The sequence below is a fragment of the Meles meles genome, chromosome 17, assembly GCF_922984935.1.
Source record: "Meles meles chromosome 17, mMelMel3.1 paternal haplotype, whole genome shotgun sequence".
Lineage (NCBI taxonomy): Eukaryota > Metazoa > Chordata > Mammalia > Carnivora > Mustelidae > Meles > Meles meles.
In genome coordinates this window covers 58748181-58773075 of record NC_060082.1, presented here as the reverse complement: position 1 = coordinate 58773075, position 24895 = coordinate 58748181, and the positions used below count along the sequence as shown (strand labels likewise).

The following is a 24895-nucleotide window of genomic DNA, read 5'->3' as shown; positions in this document are numbered from 1 at the left end:
AAAAAAAAAAAAAAATCCATGTGCACCAAAGAAAAAATTTAAATCTCTTTATATGATTTTTCAGAACATTCAAATAAAGGAAAGCAGAATAGTTATTTACAATCCACTTTCGTGCATTTTTTTTTTTTTGAGACAGTGAGAAAGAAAGCACCTACACAAGGTGGGGAGAGAGGGAGGGAAAGAATCTCAAGCAGGCTCCATGCCCAACAGAGAGCCTGAAGTGGGGCTCAATCTCACAACCCTGAGATCCTGACCTGAGCCAAAATCAAGAGCTAGACACTCAACTGACTGAGACATCCAGATGCCCCAATGCTGTCTTTTTATTTTTATTTTTTATGATTCTATTTATGTGACAGAGACACAGTGAGAGAGTGAGCACAGGAGGGGGAGTGGGAGAGGGAGAAGCAGGCTTCCCACTGAGCAGGGAGCCAGATGCAGGGCTCGATTCCAGGACCTGGGGATCATGAGCTGAGCCAAAGGCAGACGCTTAACAACTGAGCCACCCAGGATTACTGTAATAGTGCCTTTCTTAAGACTATGTATTTTTCTAGTATTATCTTAGGGCTACAGTGTTTTGCTTCTTCACTTACCTACATGTTTATGTCTGTGTGTGCACATGTGTGTGGACATCTGAAACTCTATGTTTCAATCTGTGCCTTTTTTATGGCCCAATATTCACGTAGTTCTTTCCTTGCTCTAGCAGCGAAGTGTTCAGGGTCCTGCCTGTTTGCAAGTTTCCTTTCGTTTAATAATTGTAATTCATTATAGGCTTCTGAGGCTGAGGGTTTCTACATTTTATTTAAAGGAATTTATTTTAAAAAATTTTTTATTTAAATTCAACTTGATTAACACATAGTGCATTACTGGTTTCAGAGGTCAGTGATTCATCAGTTACAGAGAATACCCAGGGCTCATTCTCACGTGCCCTCCTTAACGCCCGTCTCCCAGTGACCCCAGCCCCCCCACCCAGCCCCTCCAGCAACCCTCAGCTTGTTTCCTAGGATTAAGAGTCTCTTATGGTTTACCTTGAGGCTAAGATTTTTATATTTCATTTTTTGAGCACCTGATGGCAGACTTGTTTTGAACAAAGTGCAATCAAATTTAAAAGACCCGTTTCTAAAATTCCAGTACCTTTGTGTAGAACACCGAGGTAAATACATTTCAAAGTTCAAAAATGGCTAATACCGGCAATTTCATATTATTTAAGCTCGTTCTTGAGAGCCCCAATGGTTCTCAAACCCCGCTGATGACGGGCCGCAGAGAGAGCTGCCCATTCTCCTAATGAAATATTTGTTTGTTTAACATAAGATCGATCACAGCATTTTGTTAAGGTCAGTCATTGCAGATGTAAATCTTGCCAGTTTTGACAGCCGCAGCTCATACTCCTCTGGGGAGAAACAGGAGTGTGTTTGCGTCTTGTTAGGAGGCCTGAGTGCACCGTAACCCGCGACAAGCACGTTGTCTGTACACGTGTCTCCAGCCGAGGGAACAGCACATCTGCAGGCCGGAGCCCTGTGCGCCGTGCGTGTCCTACATGCCGGGACTGTGGAGACCGAGGGTGAAGGTCTGTCCTATTCTTCCCATCTTGCTGTTTCAAGTCTTAATAATAATACTTTGTTTTTAAACAACAAAAAACTCCAGGGCCATGTAAACTGGGCAGGATGCAGGATAAGGGGCATCAGTGGAGACTTGTGTGGGGAAACCGGAGCCCGGGATCAGACTCACAGAGCCAGGGGGTGTCGCATTTGGGTCTCGATCCCTGGACGTGCAGAGAGCCCACCTCTGCCCTCCGTCCTTCACGCACGCTGATCGGGCAGACCGCCTCCCAGCAAGCTGATTTGTCTGAATAATATTTCCCGGTGTTAGTGTAAAGAACAGGGATGGGGCGGCCCTGGGCCTCGGAGCATGGCCCTCAGCACTGGCACACGGGCAGCCGTCCGCTCTGCTGACCCTTAGCTGCAGGCCGGCGATCCCTGGGTGCTGTCGTGGAACATCTGCTCTAAGAGCCAGAGGCATTGACCTTGACTCTGCGACCTGGTTTTACCAGCTCTTCTTCCCCATACACGCTGCTGAGACCACACATTCCCGCTATGGAGACCTTCGTTCTGTGCAGAATCAACCTCAGAAAAGCCATGGGGCGGTTGAACTGACAGGGCCAGAGTCGTGTTGAAGCTGAGGGTGTCTTGGTGGTTCTGGCTGTTCCTCTTCGGGGAATGTTATACCTGAGTAGAATTGTCCATCTGCGATCTGTCCTCGAAGGCGGTGGGCTGTAGGCCCTGGCGTACCCTCTGGCATGCTCTCAGAGGCTGGAGGAGCTGCCCTGTCATCCCGTGGGGGAGACAGTGAGCCTTCCCCCCGGCACTCGCTCCGTCCACGGCCGTGGCAGTGGTCTTGGTTCGACTCTGACCGTAGCTCCTACGAGGAAAAAGCAAAGGTGGAGCTTTGGAGTTGGGAAGGTCGGTGAGGAGACCTCTTTTGATGGGGGGGGGGAGCTCATCTGATATTTATTTAAATATTTCTAGAAAGGCAGCTGTGTTGGACACTGTGTTGGGCCCTAGACGTGTAGAAAGAAAAGAAGTGATCTCTGCCCATCTTACGGAGTTTTTCAACAAGTAGGCGTCTTCTGTGGTATGTGACCCACAGAGAACCTTCCAGAGCACTTCATTTTTTTAAGTTAGTCACCATACAAGATATCATTAGTTTTTGATGTCGTGTTCCAAGATTCATTGCATATAACACCCAGTGCTCCATGCAATCCATGCCCCTCCCCCTTAATACCCATCACTGGGCTAACCCGCCCCCTCACCCCCCTCCTCTCTAAGACCCTCGGTTTGTTTCCTGGAGTCCACAGTCTCTCGTGGTCCTCTCCTGCTCTGAGTGCCCCTCCCCGCCTTCAGTTTTCCCTTCCTTCTCCTAATGTCCTCCATGCTACTCCTCATGTCCCTCAAACTCAGCTCCCAAAACACAAGTCAGAAACTGGGCAGAAGACAGGAACACACGCTTCTCCAAAGGAGACCTACGCATTGTTGACAGCACATGAGAAAGCGTTTGTCATCATTAGCAGCAGGGAAACTCAAATCAAAACCTTCAGAGCACTTTTGAAATCTTTGATGAAATTTTGAGATTTTTAAATGTTTCCTGTAAAGGGGAGAGGTACAAAGAAGGGGGCACGGGAAGATGGAATGAACTCCTAATTTGCAAGCTTCTTGTCCCCGGCGAGATTTGAGAACCTGCCCAGTTAAGGATCTTACAGGATATCCGTGATTTGGTTCTGAAATCAAACCACGTTAACCCCGTGTTTGAGAAATGAAGAGCCATTTGCCATTAGATGTGTCCACCTAAGAGAGATAACGGTTGTGCCACAATGGCCTTTCTTTCCAAACAAAATAATTATCACTGGAAACCTTGAATCAGCTTCGTTCATTATTTTTCAAGAAATGTGCAATTTTTTCCATGTCATTCCCCGTGAAAATTTTGTAGACTCTCAAATTATTAGACGTTTGCATTGTGGCCTCAGTGTAACATCTTTTTTTCAGACATGCACAGTAATGGGAACCATTCTTACACTTAATTCCCTTTTAATTCCTTCCAATTACTGTGCCCTGCTTCTGGTGCCAAGAGCCAGTCCCGTTGGTACATTGTGGGAGGACCGTGGGATCGCGTTTCTTTCAGCCACATTTGATACCTGGAAGGCATTCTAGCAGAGTTGCCTCCGTCATCTCCTAAAAGTTGGTTTTACGTGATTTCAGAAGAAGTTTATCCCCAGGCAGTCCGCCACATACGTTTCACAACAGTCTTTCAAGTTCTTCCCCAGCTGGTTCCTGGGTAGTGGTCTGCGAGTAACAAGAACCATATTGGACAAGGATCGTCACGGAATTCCACAGGCCATGTCTGGTCACTCTTATTGGCAGGCCCGTCACAGGAAAAGCAAGACTGGAAGGTTTTTGAACCCCAAGGACCACAAAATGTGAGCTAAAATCTAAGAATGTTGGAGTGTTGCTCAAAAAGTCTGTGCATTGAAGGACACCATCCAGCGATTGAAACCCCACAGAATGGGAGCAAGTCTTTGCAGATCCTATTTCTAGTACAGGATTCCTGCCCAGAATATATAAAGAACTCCTCCCATTCAACAATAACAGCAAAAAGGCAATTCAGCTTCGCAAACAGGCAGAGGACCCACACAGACGATTTTGCAGAGAAGGCACACAGATGGCCAACAAGCACACAAAAAGACATTCTGCACGCTTAGCCACCGGAGAAATGCAAACAAAACCACCGTGAAATGCCACCTCACATGCGTGGGGAGGGCTGTGATTCAAGAAGCAGAAATAAACGTTGGCAGCAATGCGGTGAGTGGCCGCCTCGTGCACAGCTGGTGGGATTGTGAACTTTGCAACCACGCCGAAGACCGTCGGCAGTTCCTCTGCACGTTAAAACGAGAAATGCTATATTATCGTACTATTCCACTCCTTGGTATACACTCAGAAGCACTGAAAGCAGCTACTTGAACAGAGACTCGTTCCCAGCGGCGTTCTGCACAATAACCCACAGGTGCAAACTCCAAGTGTCATCAGGAGGTGAACGGAAAGCAGAATGTGGTACGTCCAGGCGAACAGTATTCAGCTCTACTGGATACTTGAAAGGACTAAAATAGTAAATTTCATGTTGTGTGTATTTGGCTACAATAAAAAAGAAGAGTAGGAAAGGCAGGTCATTTCCAAAGACACGAAGTCCCTGGGAGTTGCTAGGACAGTCAGACGTTTCCTTTCCTTTATTTATGTTTTTTGGGGGGAGCGGGTAGATGACTAGTGGGTTAGTGAATGGAGCTGGATGTGAAAGAATTTCCATAGGATCAAAGTAAACAGCATTCCAGGCGGAGCTCCTGGGATGGACTTAGTGCGGGAGAGGACAAAGTCTACACTTGCTCAAGGAGCTATGGGTACTGGGATGGCTAGAGTCCGCCTGCCGGGAGGCATCTAGACAATTTCCCAGCGTCCTCCTCACTCTGTCCAGCTCCAGATCCAAAACTGCCTAATCGCCTTCACCGTCACCCTTCACATGATGAGGAGGAGGGCCTTGCAGACCGTTGGTCAATGAAACAACAAATGGATTGGAGCCACGGTCATGCCTGTCTGCACCTGATTGGGCTGTGCCCACGTTCCCCATCTTGGCGAATTATGGATTTTGTGGCATTGGTGCTTCCCCTTCCCCCGCGGCCATCTTCATTGTCCCCAGCTGAGTCTTGGCAAGGCCAAGGGTCAGGAACCAGGCGGCAGGGATGGAAGGAGAGGGCGGTGAATGGCTTGTGCTGACCATAACTGTCAGAATCCTGTTTGAAGCTCCACACTGGTGACTTGAAGGCAAACCCACGGCCCAGAGAGTGATGGGAGCTCACTATCACAGGAGGGGACACATTTGATCATCTTACCCACCCTCCCGAGAACTGGGCTGAATCCTTTCCAATGGAGTGATATTCTCTAATAATGAGCCACCTTATGTCTGCTCTCCTGGGAGGCTGTCCGGCGACCCAGCGGTGCCCACCAATGGGCAGTCCGATTGACCAGAGTGAGACTAGACTTCCCTGCCTTTTGTGTGCATGAGATCAGAACACGGTCAAGGGAATGCAAATGACATGACTGCTTGGGGCTTGGATTTGCATTTCCTGTGTTTATTCTGAGAGAGAACAAGCATGGAACTGGCTAAACTGAACTCTGGAGGCTGGAGATGGTCATGATTATAACTCAGTGTTAGCATTAAGCCCAGACCCTTTCGCTAATGCCATTCGACCTCTTTCTAGCCTTTCCAAGGAATGTGGCACGAGAGGGACTCACCTGGGTTTCTCCGGCTGGAGAATAAAAGCCCGTAATTCACCCAGGACCCACGCTGCTCTGTCATCTCAGATGACATCTCAGTTTTGCTTAGAGAGGTTGGTCAAGAAAGACGGCGAATCCCTTCCAGAGGCTTCCCTGCCATTTCTTGCTAAACACATTTCTTTTGATAAAATTCTAAGCACACTTGCAGATTCTCAAAGCCCAGAGTATACACACTTCTAATGTCAGCCCCGAAGGGAAGTCATGGGCTGAGCTCCAGAAAGAGGTGCCATCAAAACGCCACATAGGCAGGCCGTCCTGCACGTTCCCTACTTGAAACAAACATCAGAACTCGTGGAAGAGCGTGGGGACATTCTTAAAGTGTCGTTGTATTGCTAAGGTGATGCAGAAAGTGGGGGACGGTGCAGCAGGAAGGCCGTGGCAAAGATCTAAGAGAAAGCACCAGGCAAGAGTAGGATTCCATCAGGTCAAGAATGCCCTTTGTAACGTCCGTTTCCTCTCTTTTTGAGAGTTCTTTAAAAATCCATGGAGGAAAAAAAAAAATCCAGGGAGAAGGACAGGAGTGAGCGGGTAGTGGGAGGGGCTCTCCGTCACCATGGCAACGTGACTCTTGCCACCATCTCTGCCATCCATCGGTGCCTGACCCCCTTTTGTATGCCCGTGGAGATCGCTGACCTTGGAATTCAGGCGTGCTCACAACCCTGAGGATGGTCTGCTCTTGAAGAAGGGCTACGTTTCTGCACAGAACCGTGAGCTCATGTTAACCCAGCAGATGTATAAATCGTTATGGTGCCACATAACGGAGATGTTCCCTCATCCCTGCCCCAGTAAAGCTGTCCTCCACGGCTGTTGTGGCTCTGTGGAACGTGACTGGACTATAGAAATGGCTAAGCATCGGTGATTAATAATGGCTGAGGCCAACGGGATTTTTTTCTAGTGAACATACAGGGTTCTGTTGGTTTCAGGTGTACAATGTGTGACTCCACGCTTCCATACAGCACCCGGCGCTCATCACGAGAGGTGCGTCCTTCGTCCCCATCACGTTTCCCCCGCCCCCACCCCCCACCCCTGCTCTGGCGACCAACAGGGTGTTCTCTAGAGTTAAGAGTTTGTCTCTTGGTTTGTCTCCTTTTTTCTTTCCAAGTTTGTTTTATTTCTAAAATTCCACAGAGGTGTGAAATCATATGGTCTTTCTCTTTCTGTTTGACTTATTTCACGTAACATTATACTCTCCAGCTCCGCCTGTGTGGTTGCAAATGGCAAGATTTCATTCCTTTTAGGCTGAATAATATTCCACCATATACAGAGACCACATCTTCTTTATCTGTTCATTGATCGATGGACCCTTGGGCCGCTTCCATCACTTGTGAGGCCAAGTGAATTTTACAAAGGAAGTGAAGCTTCATGGGGAGCCTGGGTGGCTCAGTTGGTTAAGTGTCTGCCTTCGACTCAAGTCATGATCCCGGGGTCCTGGGACCGAGCCCCGAGTCAGGCTCCCTGCTGAGCACAGAGCCTCGTCTCCTTCTCCCTCTGCCCCCCACTCATGCTTGCTCTCTCCAGTGCTTTCTCTTTCTCTCAAATAAATAAAATCTTTTTAAAGATTTTATTTATCCATTTGACAGACAGAGACCACAAGTAGGCAGAGAGGCAGGCAGAGAGAGAGGAGGAAGCAGGCTCCCTGCTGAGCAGAGAGCCTGATTCGGGGCTTGATCCCAGGACTCTGGGATCATGACCTGAGTCGAAGGCAGAGGCTTAACGCACTGAGCCACCCAGGTGTCCCTCAAATAAATAAAATCTTAAAAAAACCAAGCTGTAGTAAATGATAGAAACATTATTGCTCCTAATCTGGTCCTGCAGGTGGGTCAACTAATGAGCGTGCATCCATCACAGATCTGTCCGCATGTCTAGTAAGTACAGAGGCTCTCATCATTGACTCGTTAAGCATCTCTTGATAGCATCTTAAGCCTCATTAGCATATATAATTTTTGGCAATCTGTGAATTCAGGGGGAACCTTTGGGCCTACTTCCTATTTGTCTGTAAGGTCTACTAATTTGCCTTCTATGCTTTTGTTTTTAGTTTTTGTTTTGTCTTGTGTTTTGTCAAAGTGATGATGGTATTCTTAGCTCCTGGTCATGCTAAAAGTGGAAAAAAACCAAAACAAAACCAGGATCTCTCCCCTTCTGCCCTAGAGCTCATATGTCATCAACATTGTCCAAGTTACTGTAAAGAAAGGTCCAAATAAAAAGATCAAAATAAAAGCACAGGTCCTACCCTCAAGGTTCTCAGGATCTTGTTGAAAAGAGTGAGTTGGCATTGGCCACACCATGGGGCTTGAGGGCACAGTTCTCAGACTGCCAAGCTGGCCCCGGACTTGTGTAGAGTCTGTCTGCAAGGCTAGAAGAGTTCCCACAAGGCACTCCCACTTCTGACACGAATGGCAAGTTTGAAGGCTTCCCGAAACCATCTTCGAGTTTGGTAATTCACTAAGGAGGACCCCCAGACTTGCTGAAGGTACTCGCAGATGTGACTCATTACAGAGAAAGGACGGAGATGAAAACTAGCCCAAGGAAGAGGGGCATAGGGCTCCATGCATGAAGCTTTGATTGTCCTATCCCGTGCGGTCACAGTGGGCCGCCCTCCCAGTGTCCATGGGTGACAGTACGTACCAGTATTGCCACCCAGAATGCTCATTTGAGCTTGGGCATGCAGAGTTCTTACTGGGGCTACATGATGTAGGCATGATTGACTGATTGATTTCCCACATGGTCACACTCAGTCTGTGACTGATACGGCATGGCCCAAGGTCTCTGACCTAAATCACACAGTTGGTCTTTGTGGTGTGGCCAGCCCCCACCCTAAGACAGTCAGGTGTGGCCCTCTGATCTGGTGTAGCCAGTCCCTGCCCTAAACAGAGCCCCTCCTGACAGATATGACATAGATTACCACCTGGAGTCTGAGGGCAAAGGCTAGACCTCTTAGGGCAAAGCCATGTTCTTCACTACACAAGAACTCTGAGCAGAAAGGAGGTGCTGGGCTTCAAGGTAGTGGAAGGGAGCTGAGGATGAGCTTGGACGACCAACCAGATATCTGAAGAGCAACGGATGGAATGCGGAATGTTCCCAAGCAAGAGAACCTTTAAGGGAGGATACGATGAATGTCTTTTAAAACGTGAAGGGCTGTTGTGTGCACAAAGATTGTTCTTACCCTGTGTTGCCCCTAGACTACTGTGAGTTCCTGTGGAAGGGGTAAGTTCAGTATAGGAAGATGCCTAAGGAAGGTTTAAGTTCAGTATGAGAAAGAGCTTACTGACAATTGAGGCTCTTCAGAAGTACCACACAGGCTGCCCCGGGAGTTGGTAAGTTCCCAGTCATTAAAAATCTTCTGGCAGAGAGCAGATCACCTGCTACAGTGGCACGTTTTTTCCAGAAAGTGCGGCGACCTCTGAGAAGCCTTTCAACTCTGACACTCTGTGCTTCTAAAAATATTGTTCAGCCTGACTCAGAATTGTCTCCTGGAAGCTCTAGCCTGTGATGCTCATCGTATGAATTACCTTTAAAATATCTTATGTCATCCCTGTGTGTCTGGGGCCTCGGAATGAACGTACATTTTCCTGAACAGAACCGAGAATATCTAGAGCAGTTCAGAGTCTACTAATTCTCAACGGTCAGCAACGTAGACCAGATGGAAGTTCTTCCCTGCTCTAAATGAGGAGGCTTGAGTTGTTTAAAAGTGAATAATGTAAAAAAAAAAAAGTTTTCATGGACTGCATTTAGCTTCTGAAAGTGAACTCATGTGTCATCAGTTTAGTCATTTCAAGTATGTCTTTTCTTGAAAGGATTTTATTTGTTAGAGAAAGAGAGCGGGGGAGGGGCAGAGAGAGAGAGAAAATTTCAAGCAGATTCCCCACTGAGCTCAGGGCCCAATGTGGGACTCGATCTCATGACCCTGAGATCATGACCTGGGCCGAAATCAAAAGCCGGACCCTTAACCGACTGAGCCACTCAGGCGCCCCACGAGTATGTCTTATTAAATGAGTTTGAAGCAGATTAGCTATGATTTTAACTGAAAACCTCCTGATAGCTATAAACTCAGTATACGCTGCATCACATACTTCTCTTAAAATATTCTGTCCAGACTATTCACTCTTTGGTCTTTCTCATGAAGCCAGTGGAATTAATGTGAATTTTATCTTATTCAGCGAAATGGAACACTGATATCCAGGGTCAGATGGATGTGTGCAGCCCAGAATTCCTTAGGTTTTGTCTTCCTGTGTGTACGGTGGTAAACTGTTAGTCATAAAGCGGGTTTCATTGGCCCCAACCCATACGTGCAATGCAAACCCTTTAGCTGGCGTGAACGGTCTTTCCATCCAGACACTTTCCAATGTCCCGTTGTCAGGACGGGACATTGTCACATGGCTGTCATGCTTAGAATGGCAGGCCCCTGCGGGCCGTTGTCAGGACGGGACATTGTCACATGGCTCGTCATGCTTAGAATGGCAGGCCCCTGCGGGCATCATCCTTTCGTTCCTGCCTCTCATGGGACACTGCTACCAAAGGTCTAGAGTCACATGGTGGCAGCCCTAGGTAGGCTGGATAGCATCTCTCCTGTGTATTTTTTTTTTTTAAGATTTTATTTATTTATTTGACAGAGAGAGCACAAGTAGGCAGAGCAGCAGACAGAGGGAGACAGAGAAGCAGGCTCTCCAGTGAGCAAGGAGCCCAATGTGGGGCTCGATCCAGGACCCTGGGATCATGACCTGAGCCAAAGGCAGACGCTTAACCAACTGAGCCACCCAGTTGCCCCACTCCCGTGTATTTCTTAAAAAGATTTATTTTAGAGAGAGCACACAAGATGGAGGAGAGGTAGCGGGAGAGACAGAATCCTCAGGCAGACTCTGTGCTGAGTGTACAGCCCAACACGGGGCTCGATCCCATGACTCTGAGATCACCACCTGAGCTGAAACCAAGAGTTGGACGCTCCACCGAGTGAGCCCCCTAGGCGCACCCCCATCTCTCCGTGTCTTACCTGTGTCAGAGGCCTTCCAACACGGTGCTCTTTGGGCTTCAGAGTTCCACAATGTCTAACCCTGTGAGTGAACAATTCGGTTAACCTTGTCCACTCTCTGGGGTTCCGGTTTCAGGCCCTCCACCAACTGCAGGACCCAGACCAGGTGCCATGTTTGTTGGGTCCCCAAGGCTGGTCCTAAGGCACAGGGTGTATCCCTGGAGGGTCCTTCTCTAAGCTGTCCCCCAGTGAGGGAAGTGAAGTCACCACCTCTCACACAGCTAAATGCCGTGGCTTCTAGAGGCATCTCTGATACACGGCAGGTGCCAGAGTCCCGCCCCGGCTGAGGGCTGTGTCTCTGCCCAGTTTGCTTATTACACACCCTGCTCCCCGGTGTCCCGCCACCCGCCTCTGTCATCAGGCAGCACAAAGGGAATTTGATATTTTAGTGGTCTCAAAAGCAATAAATACATTTATGTTCAAATCAAAAAAAAAAAAAAAAAAAAAGGAACCACATCCGAAGGCTCTAACTTCACATAACGCCTTGCGAAAATGCCCTTAGGCTCGTGTGGCTCGTACCAAGCTTTTGGTTCTTTTGTAGCAACCAGAACCAGATCATTCATGCCCTGAAATGTTGGCACCTTCGAGGGGCATGCTGCCGAGACGGTTTCCCTAAAGAGAAGACATACAAAGTCTTCTCCCAAAGTGTGCGTGTCTTTGGAACAGTCCTGAGAAGCGAGCCACCACGTCCCTTACCATAAACTCAAGGGAAGGGCTTTTTTTGTGTGTTTCAGTCTGTCAGCTCAACGGTGTCGCAAAGGCATCTGCTTGGGCCCTAGAAAACAGGACGAGAATTGTCCTCACCCAGGAGGACCCTGGACCCCACTACTTGGGCTGAACTCGGGATTCGCCGGTGACCCCTTGGGTGACAATAGGAAAAGACGTTCACAGACCAGTGGCGTGTGAATAGGAAGGAGGCAGTGGGAGAGAGAGCGTGGAGTACCATCGGAGTGGCCAAAACTCGGTCACGTTCAGGATGTACATTTTGTCTTTTCTTTCCGTTCCTCCTTTCTTTTCACTGTCCTCTTTCCTCCTGGGGGGTGCTGGATAGAAGCAGGAGCTTGGGGGCAGGACTGGGCTCAGAACTCTCATGCTGCTTGTCCAGAACGTCAAGCTGCCCACCTCAGGCTCTACAGCACATTCCAGCAGTTTTCAGAGAAAGCGGGTAGAAAGCGGGTCAGTTTCTAGAATGCGGCAGGAGTGGTTATCTACAGACTGGCTCGTGAGAAGCAGGGCCGGAGGGAGGGCTGCCCCGTGGGGCTGTGGGCGGGCTCCCCGTCGTGGCGATTCTGAGCTCCCCCCATCTCCTGCACCGGGACTCGGTTCCCAGAGGCGCCCCACTTGGTACCTCCCGGGTCCATCACTGCCTTTCCGGAAAAGGCTACTTCGTGCTGCTTGTGAAAGGAAAGGCCTGTTTTGGACGCGATGACCCGGCCAGCACCGCCGGGTGACACGGACAGCGTGTATTTCAGCGGAACCCTGAACCGTCTCGCCAGCTGGGAGGGTTTGAGATGGTTTCCTCCCCTAAGGGTCCGTAAACAACGTGCTGCGGACCACCCTTTCCGAAAGGAGTTCAGAGGTTTTTGGGGTTTGGGGCAAATACTTAGCCAAGTAGGAGAATCCCAGCCCACGAGACAGACCGTGGAGGTGAGGGCGTTTCTAGAAGTCAAGAAGCTACAGTGACGGCGGGGACAGCCCTCCGCCTCAGAGGAGTCTTCACTTATCACGCGCAGTGTGAGATGTCGTGCCGTCGGCTTTAACAAATGGTGTCGTCATGTGTGTTCACCCGTGTGTGTGCTCGCCGGGTAGCTAGCTCAGGGAGGCCAACCTCGTCCCTTGTCCCCACACTGTCCCTGCACCATGTGTCCGGGTGGCACAGGCTTGCCACGTGCTTCTGGAACAAGCCGCTGCAGACGTGAGTGAATGAGGGTGCACAGCCTCCCAGCCCCCAGCCCCCCTCGGGAGGACAGGCTCTGCATCCGTGAGCCGTAGGAGGGGATCTGGGCAGTTGCCCGTAGCTGTGTCCCGGTGCTCAAGTGATTCTGAAGCTCAGGATTTGCTTCTCTGCTGGTTTCCATTCGGCAAGAGATGATCTAAAGCAAGGAAATCACCACCCCCTTTCGTGCTCTGGTTGGCTGCGTCTGGGATGAGAACACGCTATGTTGTGACATGAGGGGAAACAGACAACTTTCTCCATAAAGGTTCAGATAGTAATATCTGTGGCTTTGGGGGCCACACAGGCTCTGTCGCAAAACCACCCAGCTCCGCTGTTGTGGCACCAAAGAACCAGTATGTTAATAGGCGTGGCTGCGTCCCAATAAAACTTTATTTATAAAAGCACGTGGTGGGCCGGCTTTGGCCTCCAGGCCCCGGTTTGTCAGCTCAAGTTCATGCTCATCGTGCTCTTTTAGCATTATCACTATGAACATTTGTTCAGGATTCTGTTCTTGCTGGGTCTAAGAAAAAGTTGACTCGATCTAAAAAGCAGGACATCTCTCCAAAAATTTTAAAAGACATGTGCCATTTGGGTCGGGAGGGAGGTAGAGTATGTGTGTATAGAACACGGCTGCTTCAAAGAGGGGCACGGTCCTTCCCGAGACCCCAGTCGGCTCTGCTGTCACCAGTCCCCTCGTGCCCCAGCTGTCCTGCCTGGCCAGGACCCCTCCCATGTTGCCCCCCCAGGCCCTAAATCCCTCCTCCAGGCTGGCCGTGGGCTCGGGGGCCGCTAGCTCCGCACCTGTGCATTTCTCTTCCTCTTGCCTCAGCCCCGATGCAGAGGCGCGGATCGAATCTCGGCTTTTGCCCTAGAAACTCTTGAATCTTTATTTTCCTACCAAAGACACTGAGCGAAATCTACAGTTTTCAGCCTTTAGAGCCCTGCCCCTTCTTTCACCTTCCCTCCCCACTTAACTGTCTTTGTTCCAAGTTAAAAGATCTTCACCAGGTGGAAAAAAACCCAAAGCTTTATAGCCACCATTTTTCATTCCCATAAGATGTCTGAGCGTCTGGAGAGGCCCATGTGAAGGAGCCTTGCTCGTGGTTTTACTGGCTTTCCTCGAGGAGAGCTAAAATCCTGGTTGCCAAGCAACACACATGCCCTGGCTTCTTCCAACAACATGGACTTGGAAAAAAAAAAAAAAAAAACGCCTTGTGATTGACTCATGAATGGGGAATAGTGTGGAAATGCACCAGGAAAACAGTTTGGTGTGACCACGTCCTGTTGATTCTGGCCCCTTTGCCTGAGGACTCACACGTGGCCACACAGGGAAGCGAGTGGAATGTGTCCTCCGCAGCCTGCCCCGATTAACAAGCGTTAACACGAGGGCTTCAGAGCCCCATCGACCCTCATCACGGATTCCGTATTTGCAAATTACGTTCTAAACCAACGCTAGCGTTGTTTTTATTTGTGTGCATTTTTTTGGTAAAGATTTTTATTCATGAGAGGCAGAGGCAGAAGTGGGACTCGATCCCCCTGGGATCCTGATCTGAGCCGAAGGCAGACGCTTAACGACTGAGCCCCTCAGGCGCCCCTATTTGCATGCTTTTTGTTGGTGGTTTCACTGTTTCCCTTGGCCCCCAGCACAGGGCTGTGGGGGTGTCCAGTGTTCCCTGGTGCAAGAAGGTTTCTCTACATTTGTAGAGAAGCTTGGTTCCGGTTATGACTTAGGGTATTGTTAGCCTGAGTTCAACGTTAATGAGTCAACTCCAGGCTTCATCCAGAGAAAGGAAGAAGGCATTCAGTGATCTACACGTCAGGCTCCGGAAAGTTGAAGAGAGCCTCTAAAGCGTGTGATGAAGCTATGGGGAAAATGGCTCTATTTGTGGATCCGTGAGAGGAACGGTAAAATTCTTTAAAAAAAAAAAAAAAAAGCTCAGTGGACAATCTGGTGAGACCGAAAGCCGAAGACGTTTATGTTCATGTTACCCAGAGTCGGAAAAATGTTGCACCCTCTCGGCTAGTGTTTTATTACAAAGAAAGGGCGCACCAAATTCATTATTTGTAAGAAAGGCACATCGAATCAGCTGTCTTTAAGGAGGGACCCCGGAACAGGGTCACTGGGTGCCCTCCCGGACAGTGTTCAGACTTTGGCGTTCAGGGAGACTTAGAAGGACACGACCACCACGAACAGTCAGAACGAGTGGACCGAAAGGGTCACAGCTTCACCCTAACGGGATCAGTCTTCCACTCGAAGGCACGGGGAAGACAAAGCCCGGGACTCGCCCTGGTGCTGTGTCTCGGCTCAGCGTGTCTGCCGGGGGTGGCTCCAGACTTCCCGTCCGGCCCATCAGCACCAGTGCGTGTCTGCTGGAAGTGAAGTGTGGGCCGCTGGGCCTGGGTCCTGCACACCCCCCCGACCCGTCCTAGTCCGTCCAGGCGCCTAGAACACAGTATCAAGAGACGGGGGTGCTGGCGGGGGGGGCGGCTGAAGCCACAGACCTTTATTTCTCTCCGTTCTGGAAAAGTCCGACAAGGTAACAGCAGATCTTGCGTCCCGTGAGAGAGGTTTCCTGGGTCTCTGCGACAGGGGCCAGGGAGCTCCCACAAGTTCCCCTCAATAGAGCCTCGTTCCCCTTCACGAAGGCGCCAGCCTCATGACCGCTCACCTCCTGAAGGACCCGCCCCTTGACGGCATCACTCTGGGGGTTAGGGTTCAACCTACGAGTTTGAGGGACGGAAACACTCTGCCCAGAACACTCTGCCTGCACGACTTATATCACTGACAGTTTTGCTCCAAGGAAACCCCGATGTATTTCTAAATTACCCTGCAACTGAGCCCCAGCGAGCCCGGCCTCCCGAAGGGACACCTTAATTGGTTCCAGGTGGAAAGGCAAACAGCGGCTCGTCTTCCACGGTCTTCCTCCCCGAAGGCCTGCTGCAGGTCACGTGTGAAATGGTTTCCCCGTGTGAAATGGTTTCCCCGTGTCCAAGGCCTAATCTCTGCTGACAGCGGCCTTCCTCTCACCCAGGGTCTGCCAAGCTGGACGACTCTTCTTCAGAGAGCTCAGCGGGGGTAGCTGGCAGAGAGCCCGGTGGGGACATGGGTGGGGGGACAGGCCCCTTGCACCTGGTGTCACGAGCACAACACACAGCTATGCACGCAGGACATGGGAAACACAGAGGCTGCCTCTGCCCTCGGGCTCAGGGAAGGCTCTGGGGCAGAAATGACATCTGGCGGCAGCTGAGGGGTGAGCCTGATGACGATGTGGGCAGAAGCCTTTCAAAAGCAAGGCAGGGAGAAAGCTGGGACAAGGGCAGGAATGGGAAAACAGGAGCCATTCCTCCAGGTCAGTTTTTGAAGAGCCTGGAAACACCATCTGTGAACTCCCAGGCCTCATTATCACCCCTCGGGGCCCTGGCCCCGCAGAGCACCGGCAGAATCACCCAGAGGAGGGCTTTCTAGGAAGTTCTGCATTCTGTGGCTGGCCGGCTGAGTGCTTGGGGCCGTGTCTGCGTTGTGATAGTCACACATACACCTTTTCCTGCGTTCCCGCCGTGTGCGAACGTAAGAGTGAGAGACCACGGGAATACAGTGCCTGCAACTCCGTGCAGATATTGCAAGCACGCAGCTCTGCCGCGTGGGCTTGTGGCTGGCAAGCTGCCTTCTGCTGTGGGGACCGCTGGCGTGAGGGGTCGTGTGTGCAGCCTGCCAGCCGCCAGCCACAGGGCTGTTCTGTCCTGCTCCTTCCGCTCGTTCCTGTCCCCAGGTCCCACTAGGCACGATGTCCCATGCACGCGGACGCAGGGGTCTACCTCTGGCAGCAGGACAGCACGGACGAGAGGTGTCCTACACAGACTCCGTCCTTGGGATTGGAACTACAAATAGCCCTGTGCAAAAAAATGAGGCTCATTCGTATGCCATTTTTTTTTAAATGGGGGAAAAACCTACCGCCCACAACAACAAGAGCCCCATAGCGGTCCGAAGCCCTGCCCCGCCAGCGGGAGGGAAGCCTGGCGTGCTAACGTAGCCCTCGTTCGCTCCGCCCGCAGGGACAGCAAGCTCACCATGCTGCTGCGCGAGTCCCTGGGGAACGTGAACTGCCGCACCACCATGATCGCCCACATCTCGGCCGCTGCCGGCAGCTACGCCGAGACCCTGTCCACCATCCAGATCGCCTCGAGGGTCTTGAGGATGAAGAAGAAGAAAACGAAGGTAAGGCGCTCCCGGGGGAGAGGGGTGCAGCGGAGGAAGGCATTTTTGGAGCCCGACCCCGGAGCGGGTCAGTCTTTCTAACCCCCGAGCCCCGGGGGACAGGGGTGTGCGGTGCTGCCCACGCCGCCTGGCAGACACTCGGATCAGGACGGCTGTCAGGCCGGCAACGTCCCTTCCCCCTGATGGCCATCGATCATCCAGCCTGGACCCCTACCCGGGAGCACTGGGCCCGCTCTGAGGCAGTTCAAGGGACGGCTGCTTCTTGGCGGTGAAGAATTGGGGACGGCTGAGAAATACTCCGCATCTGTCTCCCCCCCCGGGTCCTGCATAGGTCAAGGCGGTGTCCTTCAGGCGGCTGAGCCCGAAGGGGCTTGTCCGCTCCCTGCTCACTTCCCCTGCGTTTCCGGGAGTCCTTTCTAGCCTCCTGGGTGTTGCCGTGTGACCCCAGCGGTCTCTGGCTGAGGTGCAGGGTCTGCTGGAAGTGACCAGCTTGTGCTCTCGGAGGCAGAGCCAGAACACTGGGGGGTGACGAGAGCGTGTCAGAAAGCCATCGTGGTTGCGGTCACCGGGCCAGTGGGTGAAGTGGGAAGCTCTCTTCCTCTCCTTTTTGTGTCTGTCCGTTCTGGGGGGCAGAGTTGCCAAGGCAGGGACCCCTCAGCCTTTCGGATGTCAGACGGGGCCTGGGCCAGTCACCTCCTTTCCTGAGCGGGCTCTGGGCCCGGCGGCCACACAGGGGCTGCTCTTCCCGCGAGGGGCGGTGGCGTGTGAGGCCGAGGCCCACTGGCCTGTGCACCACGAGAAATGGCCCAGCACAGGGAGACCGACCCGGCTGGCCGGGGCTGGGCCTGCGCGGGCTCCATGTGCGGGCTCGGGGGGAGGGCGGTCTATGGAGAGCCGGCCCCGCTAACCTCCCTCCTCTCACCCGCAGTACACGTCGAGCTCCTCTGGAGGCGAGAGCTCCTGCGAGGAAGGCCGGATGCGCAGGCCCACCCAGCTGCGGCCCTTCCAGGCCAGGACGGCGGTGGACCCCGACTTCCCCGTCCCTCAGCTGCCCAGCGAGCCGGACTACTCCTCCAGCAGCGAGCAGTCCTGCGACACGGTCATCTACATCGGGCCCAACGGCACGGCCCTCTCGGACAAGGAGCTCACAGACAACGAGGGCCCCCCCGACTTCGTCCCCATCGTGCCGGCCCTGCAGAAGGCCCGGGGGGACAGCCGGCCCGTGGAGGCTGGCGGGGCCGCGGCCAGCAAGTCAGAAAGGGACTGTCTGAAGTGCAACACGTTCGCGGAGCTGCAGGAGCGGCTGGGCTGCATCGACGGCAGCGAAGAGCCCAGTCGGTTCCCTTTCGAAGAGCTGCCCGTGCAGTTCGGGGCAGAGCAGGCTGGCAAGGGGCCCCCGCTGAGCCAGGTTGCCGGGGCCGACCCGCTCTGTGAGTCTGATAAGGAAGATAACAGGTCTGATGGCCCGTCCACCGACCGAGAAGGCACCGACCCTCCCGCCTCCAAGATGCAGAGAAAGCACTCACCCGGCCCAGCGCCCGGCCCCCCACTGCCCGGCAGCCCCACCCCGGCCTCGCCCAGGAGCATCCCCGGCAGCAGCACATCCAGCCTGCAGAGCAGCCGAGAGAGCCTGAACTCCTGCAGCTTCGTGGAAGGCAAGCCCAGGCCCATGGGCTCCCCGCGGCTGGGCATCGCCAGCCTGTCCAAGACCTCCGAGTACAAGCCGGCCAGCTCTCCCTCCCAGAGGTGCAAGGTCTACACCCAGAAGGGCGTCCTGCCGGCTCCCGCACCCCTGCCTCCCCCGAGCAAGGATCCTGGCCCGGTGTCCGGCGAGTCCCTGCTGCCTCCCGAGGTACGCACCCCCCCGGTTGGAATGAGCCCCCAGGTTTTGAAGAAGTCCATGTCCGCCAGCAGCGAGGGGTTCCCCGAGAGCCCTGGCGAGGACGAGCCTCCGGCTGCCATGTCTCCAGATTCTAAGAAGGAGATTCTGAGCACCACGATGGTGACGGTGCAGCAGCCACTGGAGCTGAACGGCGAGGACGAGCTGGTGTTCACGCTGGTGGAGGAGCTGACCGTCAGCGGCGTCCTGGACGGCGGCCGCCCCACCAGCATCATCAGCTTCAACAGCGACTGCTCCGTGCAGGCCCTGGCCTCGGGCTCCCGGCCCGTCAGCATCATCGGCAGCATCAGCGAGGACCTGGAGTGCTACTCCGGCGTGGCGCCCGTCTCCGAGGTCAGCATCACGCAGTTCCTGCCCCTCCCGAAGCTGACCCTGGACGAGAAGGCGGGCGAGGCTGGGAGCCGACGTTCGTCCATCAGCTCCTGGCTGAGCGAGATGAGCGCCGGCAGCGACGGCGAGCAATCCTGCCACAGCTTCATCGCCCAGACCTGCTTTGGGCCCGGGGAGGCCATGGCAGAGCCCCCGGCCTCGGAGCTCATCGGCAGCCTCCAAAACGGCACCGCGGTGTGCCGGGAGAAGCCCAAGGTGGGGCCTGACAATTTGCTCATCTTGTCCGACGCCGGCGAGGACGCTTTCGGCAAGGCGGCCCCCATCAGGGGCTGCAAGATCTCCACGCTGGGCAAGGCCACGGTCACCATCTCCAACACGGCAAATCTGGGCGGCTGCGAGGGCTACATCCCCATGAAGACCAACATTACGGTCTATCCCTGCATCGCCGTGAGCCCCCGGCCCACCCAAGAGCCCGAGGCGCCCATCGCCCCCATGCTCAGCTCAGCGCCAGGAGCCGTGCAGGCCCAGGACAGCAGGGAGACTGGCGCAAAGGCAGAGATGAAATTCGAGGACCCTTGGCTAAAACGGGAAGAGGAGGTCAAAAAAGAGAGTGCCTATCCCAACGAAGAGGGGGCCGGGGGTGAGGCTGCCACAGGCCCGCCGAAGCCTGAGGCTGGGGCAGAACAGGACAGGAAGGCCAGCCCCGGGGACAGGCTGAGTAGCAGTAGCGGGGAAGTGTCTGCCTCGCCCGGGAGTGACAACTTGAGGAGGGTTGTGGATGGCTGTGAGATGGCCCTGCCTGGCGGGGCCGCCCAGAGCCCAGTGCACCCCAACAGGAGCCTGAAGTCCAGCAGCCTGCCCCGGGCTTTCCAGAAGGCCAGCAGACAGGAGGACCTGGGCAGCCTGTTCTACCACTGCTCCGCGGAGACCAACGGGCTGGGCGTGCCGCCGTGCAAGGCAACCCTGGAGAGGAAGGTGGCGTCGCCCAAGCATGGTGTCCTGGCTCGGCCCAAAGGGACACCCCCTCTGCCTCCAGTCCGCAAGTCCAGCCTGGACCAGAAGAACCGGGCCAGCCCCCAGCACAGCGCCTGCAGCAGCGGCACCAGCAGCCCCTCGCATCCCCCGGCGCCCTTCCTGGCTCCCTTCGCGGAGGAGGCCGGCGGCAAGGTGAGGGAGGCCAGCAGCAGCAGCCGGCTCTTCAGTGCCAAGCTGGAGCAGCTGGCCAGCAGGACCAACTCCCTGGGCCGGGCCACGGTCAGCCACTACGAGTGCCTGTCTCTGGAGAGGGCGGAGAGCCTGTGCGCGGGCAGCTGGCGGGCGCACGCGGGCAAGGACAGCACAATGCCCCGCACGGGCAGGAGCCCAGGCCGCGCGGCCGCTGCCCCTGGGGCCTCGCCCACCGCCCCGGGTCCCGCACAGCCCCCCGCTGCTTCTTCCGCCTCCGCTGCCGGCGCCGCGTCGCCCAAGGCGGGCCCGTGCAAGATCTCGGCCGTGAGCAAGCTCCTGCTGGCCAGCCCCAAGGCACGCAGCCTGGCCACCGCCACCACCAAGACGCTCAGCTTCTCCACCAAGTCGCTGCCGCAGTCGGTGGGCCAGAGCCAGGGCCTCGCCGCCAGCGCCAAGCCCACTTCCTGGTCCACGCAGTCCCTGAGCCGCAGCCGGGGCGCGGGGCCCGCTTGCAAGCCGCCGCTGCGCGCCGTTAACGGGCGCATCTCCGAGCTGCTGCAGGGCGGCGGGGGCGCGCGGGGCGCCGAGGGGCGCGCGGGAGCGCCGGGCGAGGAGCGGGCCCCCGCGCCCCCGCTGCCCTCGCCCTACAGCAAGGTCACGCCGCCCCGCCGGCCGCACCGCTGCAGCAGCGGCCACGGCAGCGACAACAGCAGCGTGCTGAGCGGCGAGCTGCCGCCCGCCATGGGCAAGACCGCCCTGTTCTACCACAGCGGCGGCAGCAGCGGCTACGAGAGCGTGCTGCGTGACAGCGAGGCCACCGGCAGCGCCTCGTCCGCGCACGACTCCACGAGCGACAACAGCAGCTCCGTGGGCGGCCGCTGCCGCAGCCTCAAAGCCCCGAAGAAGCGCTCCAATTCAGGTAGGCGCGGGGCCCTCCGCGTGCCCCTGCACCCAGCCCCGGGGCCTGGGTGCTGCTGGTGACCCAACTCGGTGACCGCCGCGCGCGCTTCTGAGGGCTGGGTCACCGTCGCTGGGCTCGCGGCCCGGCGGCTGCGGACACCAACACGTGGGAATGCTGGTCCCGAGACCCTGCGGCCGCCCTCCCGCAGCAGCATGGAGCGCGCTGGTGTCGTTAACGGCGGAGAGTCGGGCGCGCACCGCCACCACGGGGCCCAAACTGTGCCCAGCTGTGCACGCATGCACGCGCACGTGCATACAGTGCACCAGCACGACACACACACATGTACACAGTGCACCAGCACGACCCACACAGACACACGCACAGCACACTAACACGGACACCAGGCACGCTGGCGCCCCAAATGCATGCTGTCAGAGAATGTCTTCCTCCTCCAGGAATCTCCTATCAAAAGGCAAGTAAAAAGTCCAAAGACTCATTAATATAACAAAGGCCGTTGACTTGTGGAGTTTGGGGTGACGAGGGACAGAGAGTTCTGATGGGTGAGGACAAGAGAGGACCCAGGTCAGAGCTGGTGGCCCTGTGGCCATGGAGCAGGTGAGGGGAAACGGCACGAGGAGAGGCCCGGACAAGGAGACAGAAGGAGCGAGGACAGCGTGAGCTATGGGGGACCTTCCTCCCCCTGACTCAGCTCCCCTCTCCAGGGGCCTCCACAGACGCTTCCGCTCCGTGTTCTTGAGCGAAGGGCACATTTTTTACTGCGGCCTGACGCAGAGCCCTGCGTGCAGTCTGTGCCTTGACCGGCGGGAGGCGACCACAGGGTCCGGCCCTGCAGCCTGGCCTTCACCAGCTGGGGCCCTTCTGTGGGGTCCTAGGAAACCACAACCCTCCTGAACAGTGGCGCTACTGGCTTGCTGGGAAGTCAAAGATGGGGCGGGTCTTTTCAGGGCCCAGGGCCTTAAAACACACTGATACTAGTGGCTAAAAATAGCAAGAAAGTGTATCCCAGCCAGAGTCTGCCCAGGTCGGGGCGGGGCGAATCCGTTGGCCTTTCCAGTACTTGCTTGACCAACCTTCTTGCTACCACCTACCCCCGTCGTGCCCCGGAACCCTGTCATTGTGATGTCAGCCGCATGCTCACGGGTGTCGGGAGACCAGAATGTTTCCCCCCCACTCTCGTCGAGAGCCTCCTACCGACCGGTCCAGTCTGTTCTCTCTACCTCCATTCCTCTTTCTTCAAGACTTGTGGTTTTGGGGCTCGGCTGTTGTGCTGGGGTACAGAGCTGCGTGGAGAGCGGCCAGCAGGTTCTGTACCCGCCGTTGCCTAGGGCTGCCTCCATCCATAAAGCCGTCCTCGGAGGCTCTCCTGTTGGGTGAGGCTGTCAGAGGCCCCGGGGTAGGAAAGCCCCAGGCTCGGGCGCAGAGATGGGTCTGACACTGAGCGCTAGCAGAATCCAGTGTCTGCGAGGAGAGGCCGAGGATTCGGAGCCCCAGGATGGACGTGGCGGTGGACGTAAGCGCTTTGCAGGTTAGGTGACCTTGTCCCACTTCTTTAGGTGGTTATTAAGAGACGTGCTGGCTGTCAGACGCGAGTGACATAAATCAAAAGCAGCTTAAGAGAAGCCATATTACTCCACAAAGGAGACTCCTAGCTGGACGGCTGGGTTGTACCAACATTCCTGGGGATGTCTGAACCTGCAGCGGACATGGGCGTACCGCTCATCGGGCCCTGCTTTTGAATTTGGGAAACTGTCATGCTTTGGTTGAAGAATGAACTAGAAATAGATCACAAGGAGGATAACCTTGACCTCCCAGGGCTTGTAACATGGGTAGCACGAGGAACAGCCAAGTGTCATTAAGCTCACCTTCTGGGTCCCCTTCCTGGAGACCCGTGTTGGTGGAAAGTGCCTGGGATTAGCCAGAGTGTGGTGCGGTGAGAAGACAGAGCTGGAGAGCGGGAGACGCGGGTCGGGCTCACACAGAAGCCAGGCAAGGGGCCGGGGAGCGCGTCACCACCACCGTCTCTCCAATGCTCACGTCACAGGAGACAACGCAGATAATATAAGGAATGTTGGTGGTCACAGGACTTCCTTTCCCTATGACGATCCACAGTCAGGGGGATTTCTTTTATTAAATCTCGATCAGCCCCATCTGTGCTCTTGGAGCTTGCTGACACGCAGGCTCGAGCGTGGTGGGGAGGGGTGGGCAGCATCGAGGGGGCCTGTCACCTAACGGGAGAACAGCAGGTGAGGCATGCAGCCGGATGGCGACCGAGGCCAACCACCGAGTCCCGAGTGGGGTCGTGCATGGGAAGCATTCAGACGTGGGGAAGGCGCCGCATGACAGTCTGCTGGGGAAAGCACCACAGATCCAGCCTCGTGGGGGGGGATCGAGCACGTGGGATGGGGTGGAGGCCACCGTGGGTCGAGGCATCGAGGGGAGCACAAGCCCAGGGAGCAGGAAAGGCAGATCAAGGGAGTCAGTGTTGAGCACGTGGCCGGGTGGTAGACAGTCCATGGTCAGGCCTGCCACAGACTTGCCCGCACGTCCCTGCACGTGCATCACAAAATGCGTACTTTTGAAAGACCGATACTCAAAGAGATAAACTCTGGGCTTCGTTCCATCCTTAGGTTCTCAGAGACGGAGGCTCATCCCAGCACTGTCCCTCGACACCCCGTCCCCTGCAAGAAAAGCCGCCAGCAGCAGCGGGGTCCGCTGGGTGGATGGCCCCCTGCGCAGCACCCAGAGGGGCCTCGGGGAACCTTTCGAGATCAAAGTCTATGAAATTGACGATGTGGAGCGGCTGCAGCGGCGACGCGGGGGCGGCAGCAAGGTGAGCTCTCTGGTCCCCACGTGGGGGTGGCCACCCCTGCACCTGCCCGCAGCCCCGGGCCCTGTGCTCAGACCCACGCAGACTTGCCCGTGGGCTTCTGGGGCGGGCGGGAGTCGGTGCTCTGCCCCAGCCACGGAGCTCTGAGTCTCTCTGTCCAGGCCTCCCAAAGGCTTAAAGCCCAGGGAAGCTGCTGGTCCTGGGGGCTTGTCTGGCTCCAGCTTGGAACCCCAGCCGCCTCCTAAATGGAAGAAACGCCCGTAACAGTCCTACCCTGCGGTCGTGTGAGCGGGCTCAGGCAGAAGGCACAGACGCCGGCTGGGAGGGCCCGGGGCCCTCCCAGCTTCCCGGCGAGGGGTGGGAGGCGGCCTATGTCCAAGCTGGGGGGCCCCTCCTCCCTCTCTCCATGCATGCCCATCCTTCTGTCTGCCGTTTAGGAGGTCACAGGCTTCAACGCGAAACTGAAGATTCTGGAGCACCGCCAGCAGAGAATCGCGGAAGTCCGGGCCAAGTACGAGTGGCTGATGAAGGAGCTGGAGGTCACCAAGCAGTACTTGATGCTGGACCCCAACAAGTGGCTCAGCGAGTGTAAGGCCCCGGGCTCCTCCCCGTCACCGGGCCCAAGGAGGTGGGGGGAGGCGTACGCAGCTGGTGCCGGGCTCTGAGGGCCCACAGCCTCGCGCTCCGCCGGGACGATG

The 24895-nt window shown here is 55.2% G+C and overlaps 1 protein-coding gene across 2 annotated transcripts in view; it reads left to right on the top strand.

The window, feature by feature from the left end:
* The window catches only part of KIF26B (kinesin family member 26B), a 422552-nt gene that overhangs the window by 386872 nt on the left and 10785 nt on the right, over window positions 1-24895 (top strand). For both annotated transcript variants that reach the window (XM_045982184.1, XM_045982185.1), the window contains 4 exons: window positions 16889-17051; window positions 17980-21367; window positions 23998-24200; window positions 24635-24785. In XM_045982184.1, the coding sequence (XP_045838140.1) occupies window positions 16889-17051; window positions 17980-21367; window positions 23998-24200; window positions 24635-24785 (3905 nt within the window). The remainder of the gene's footprint in view (window positions 1-16888; window positions 17052-17979; window positions 21368-23997; window positions 24201-24634; window positions 24786-24895) is intronic.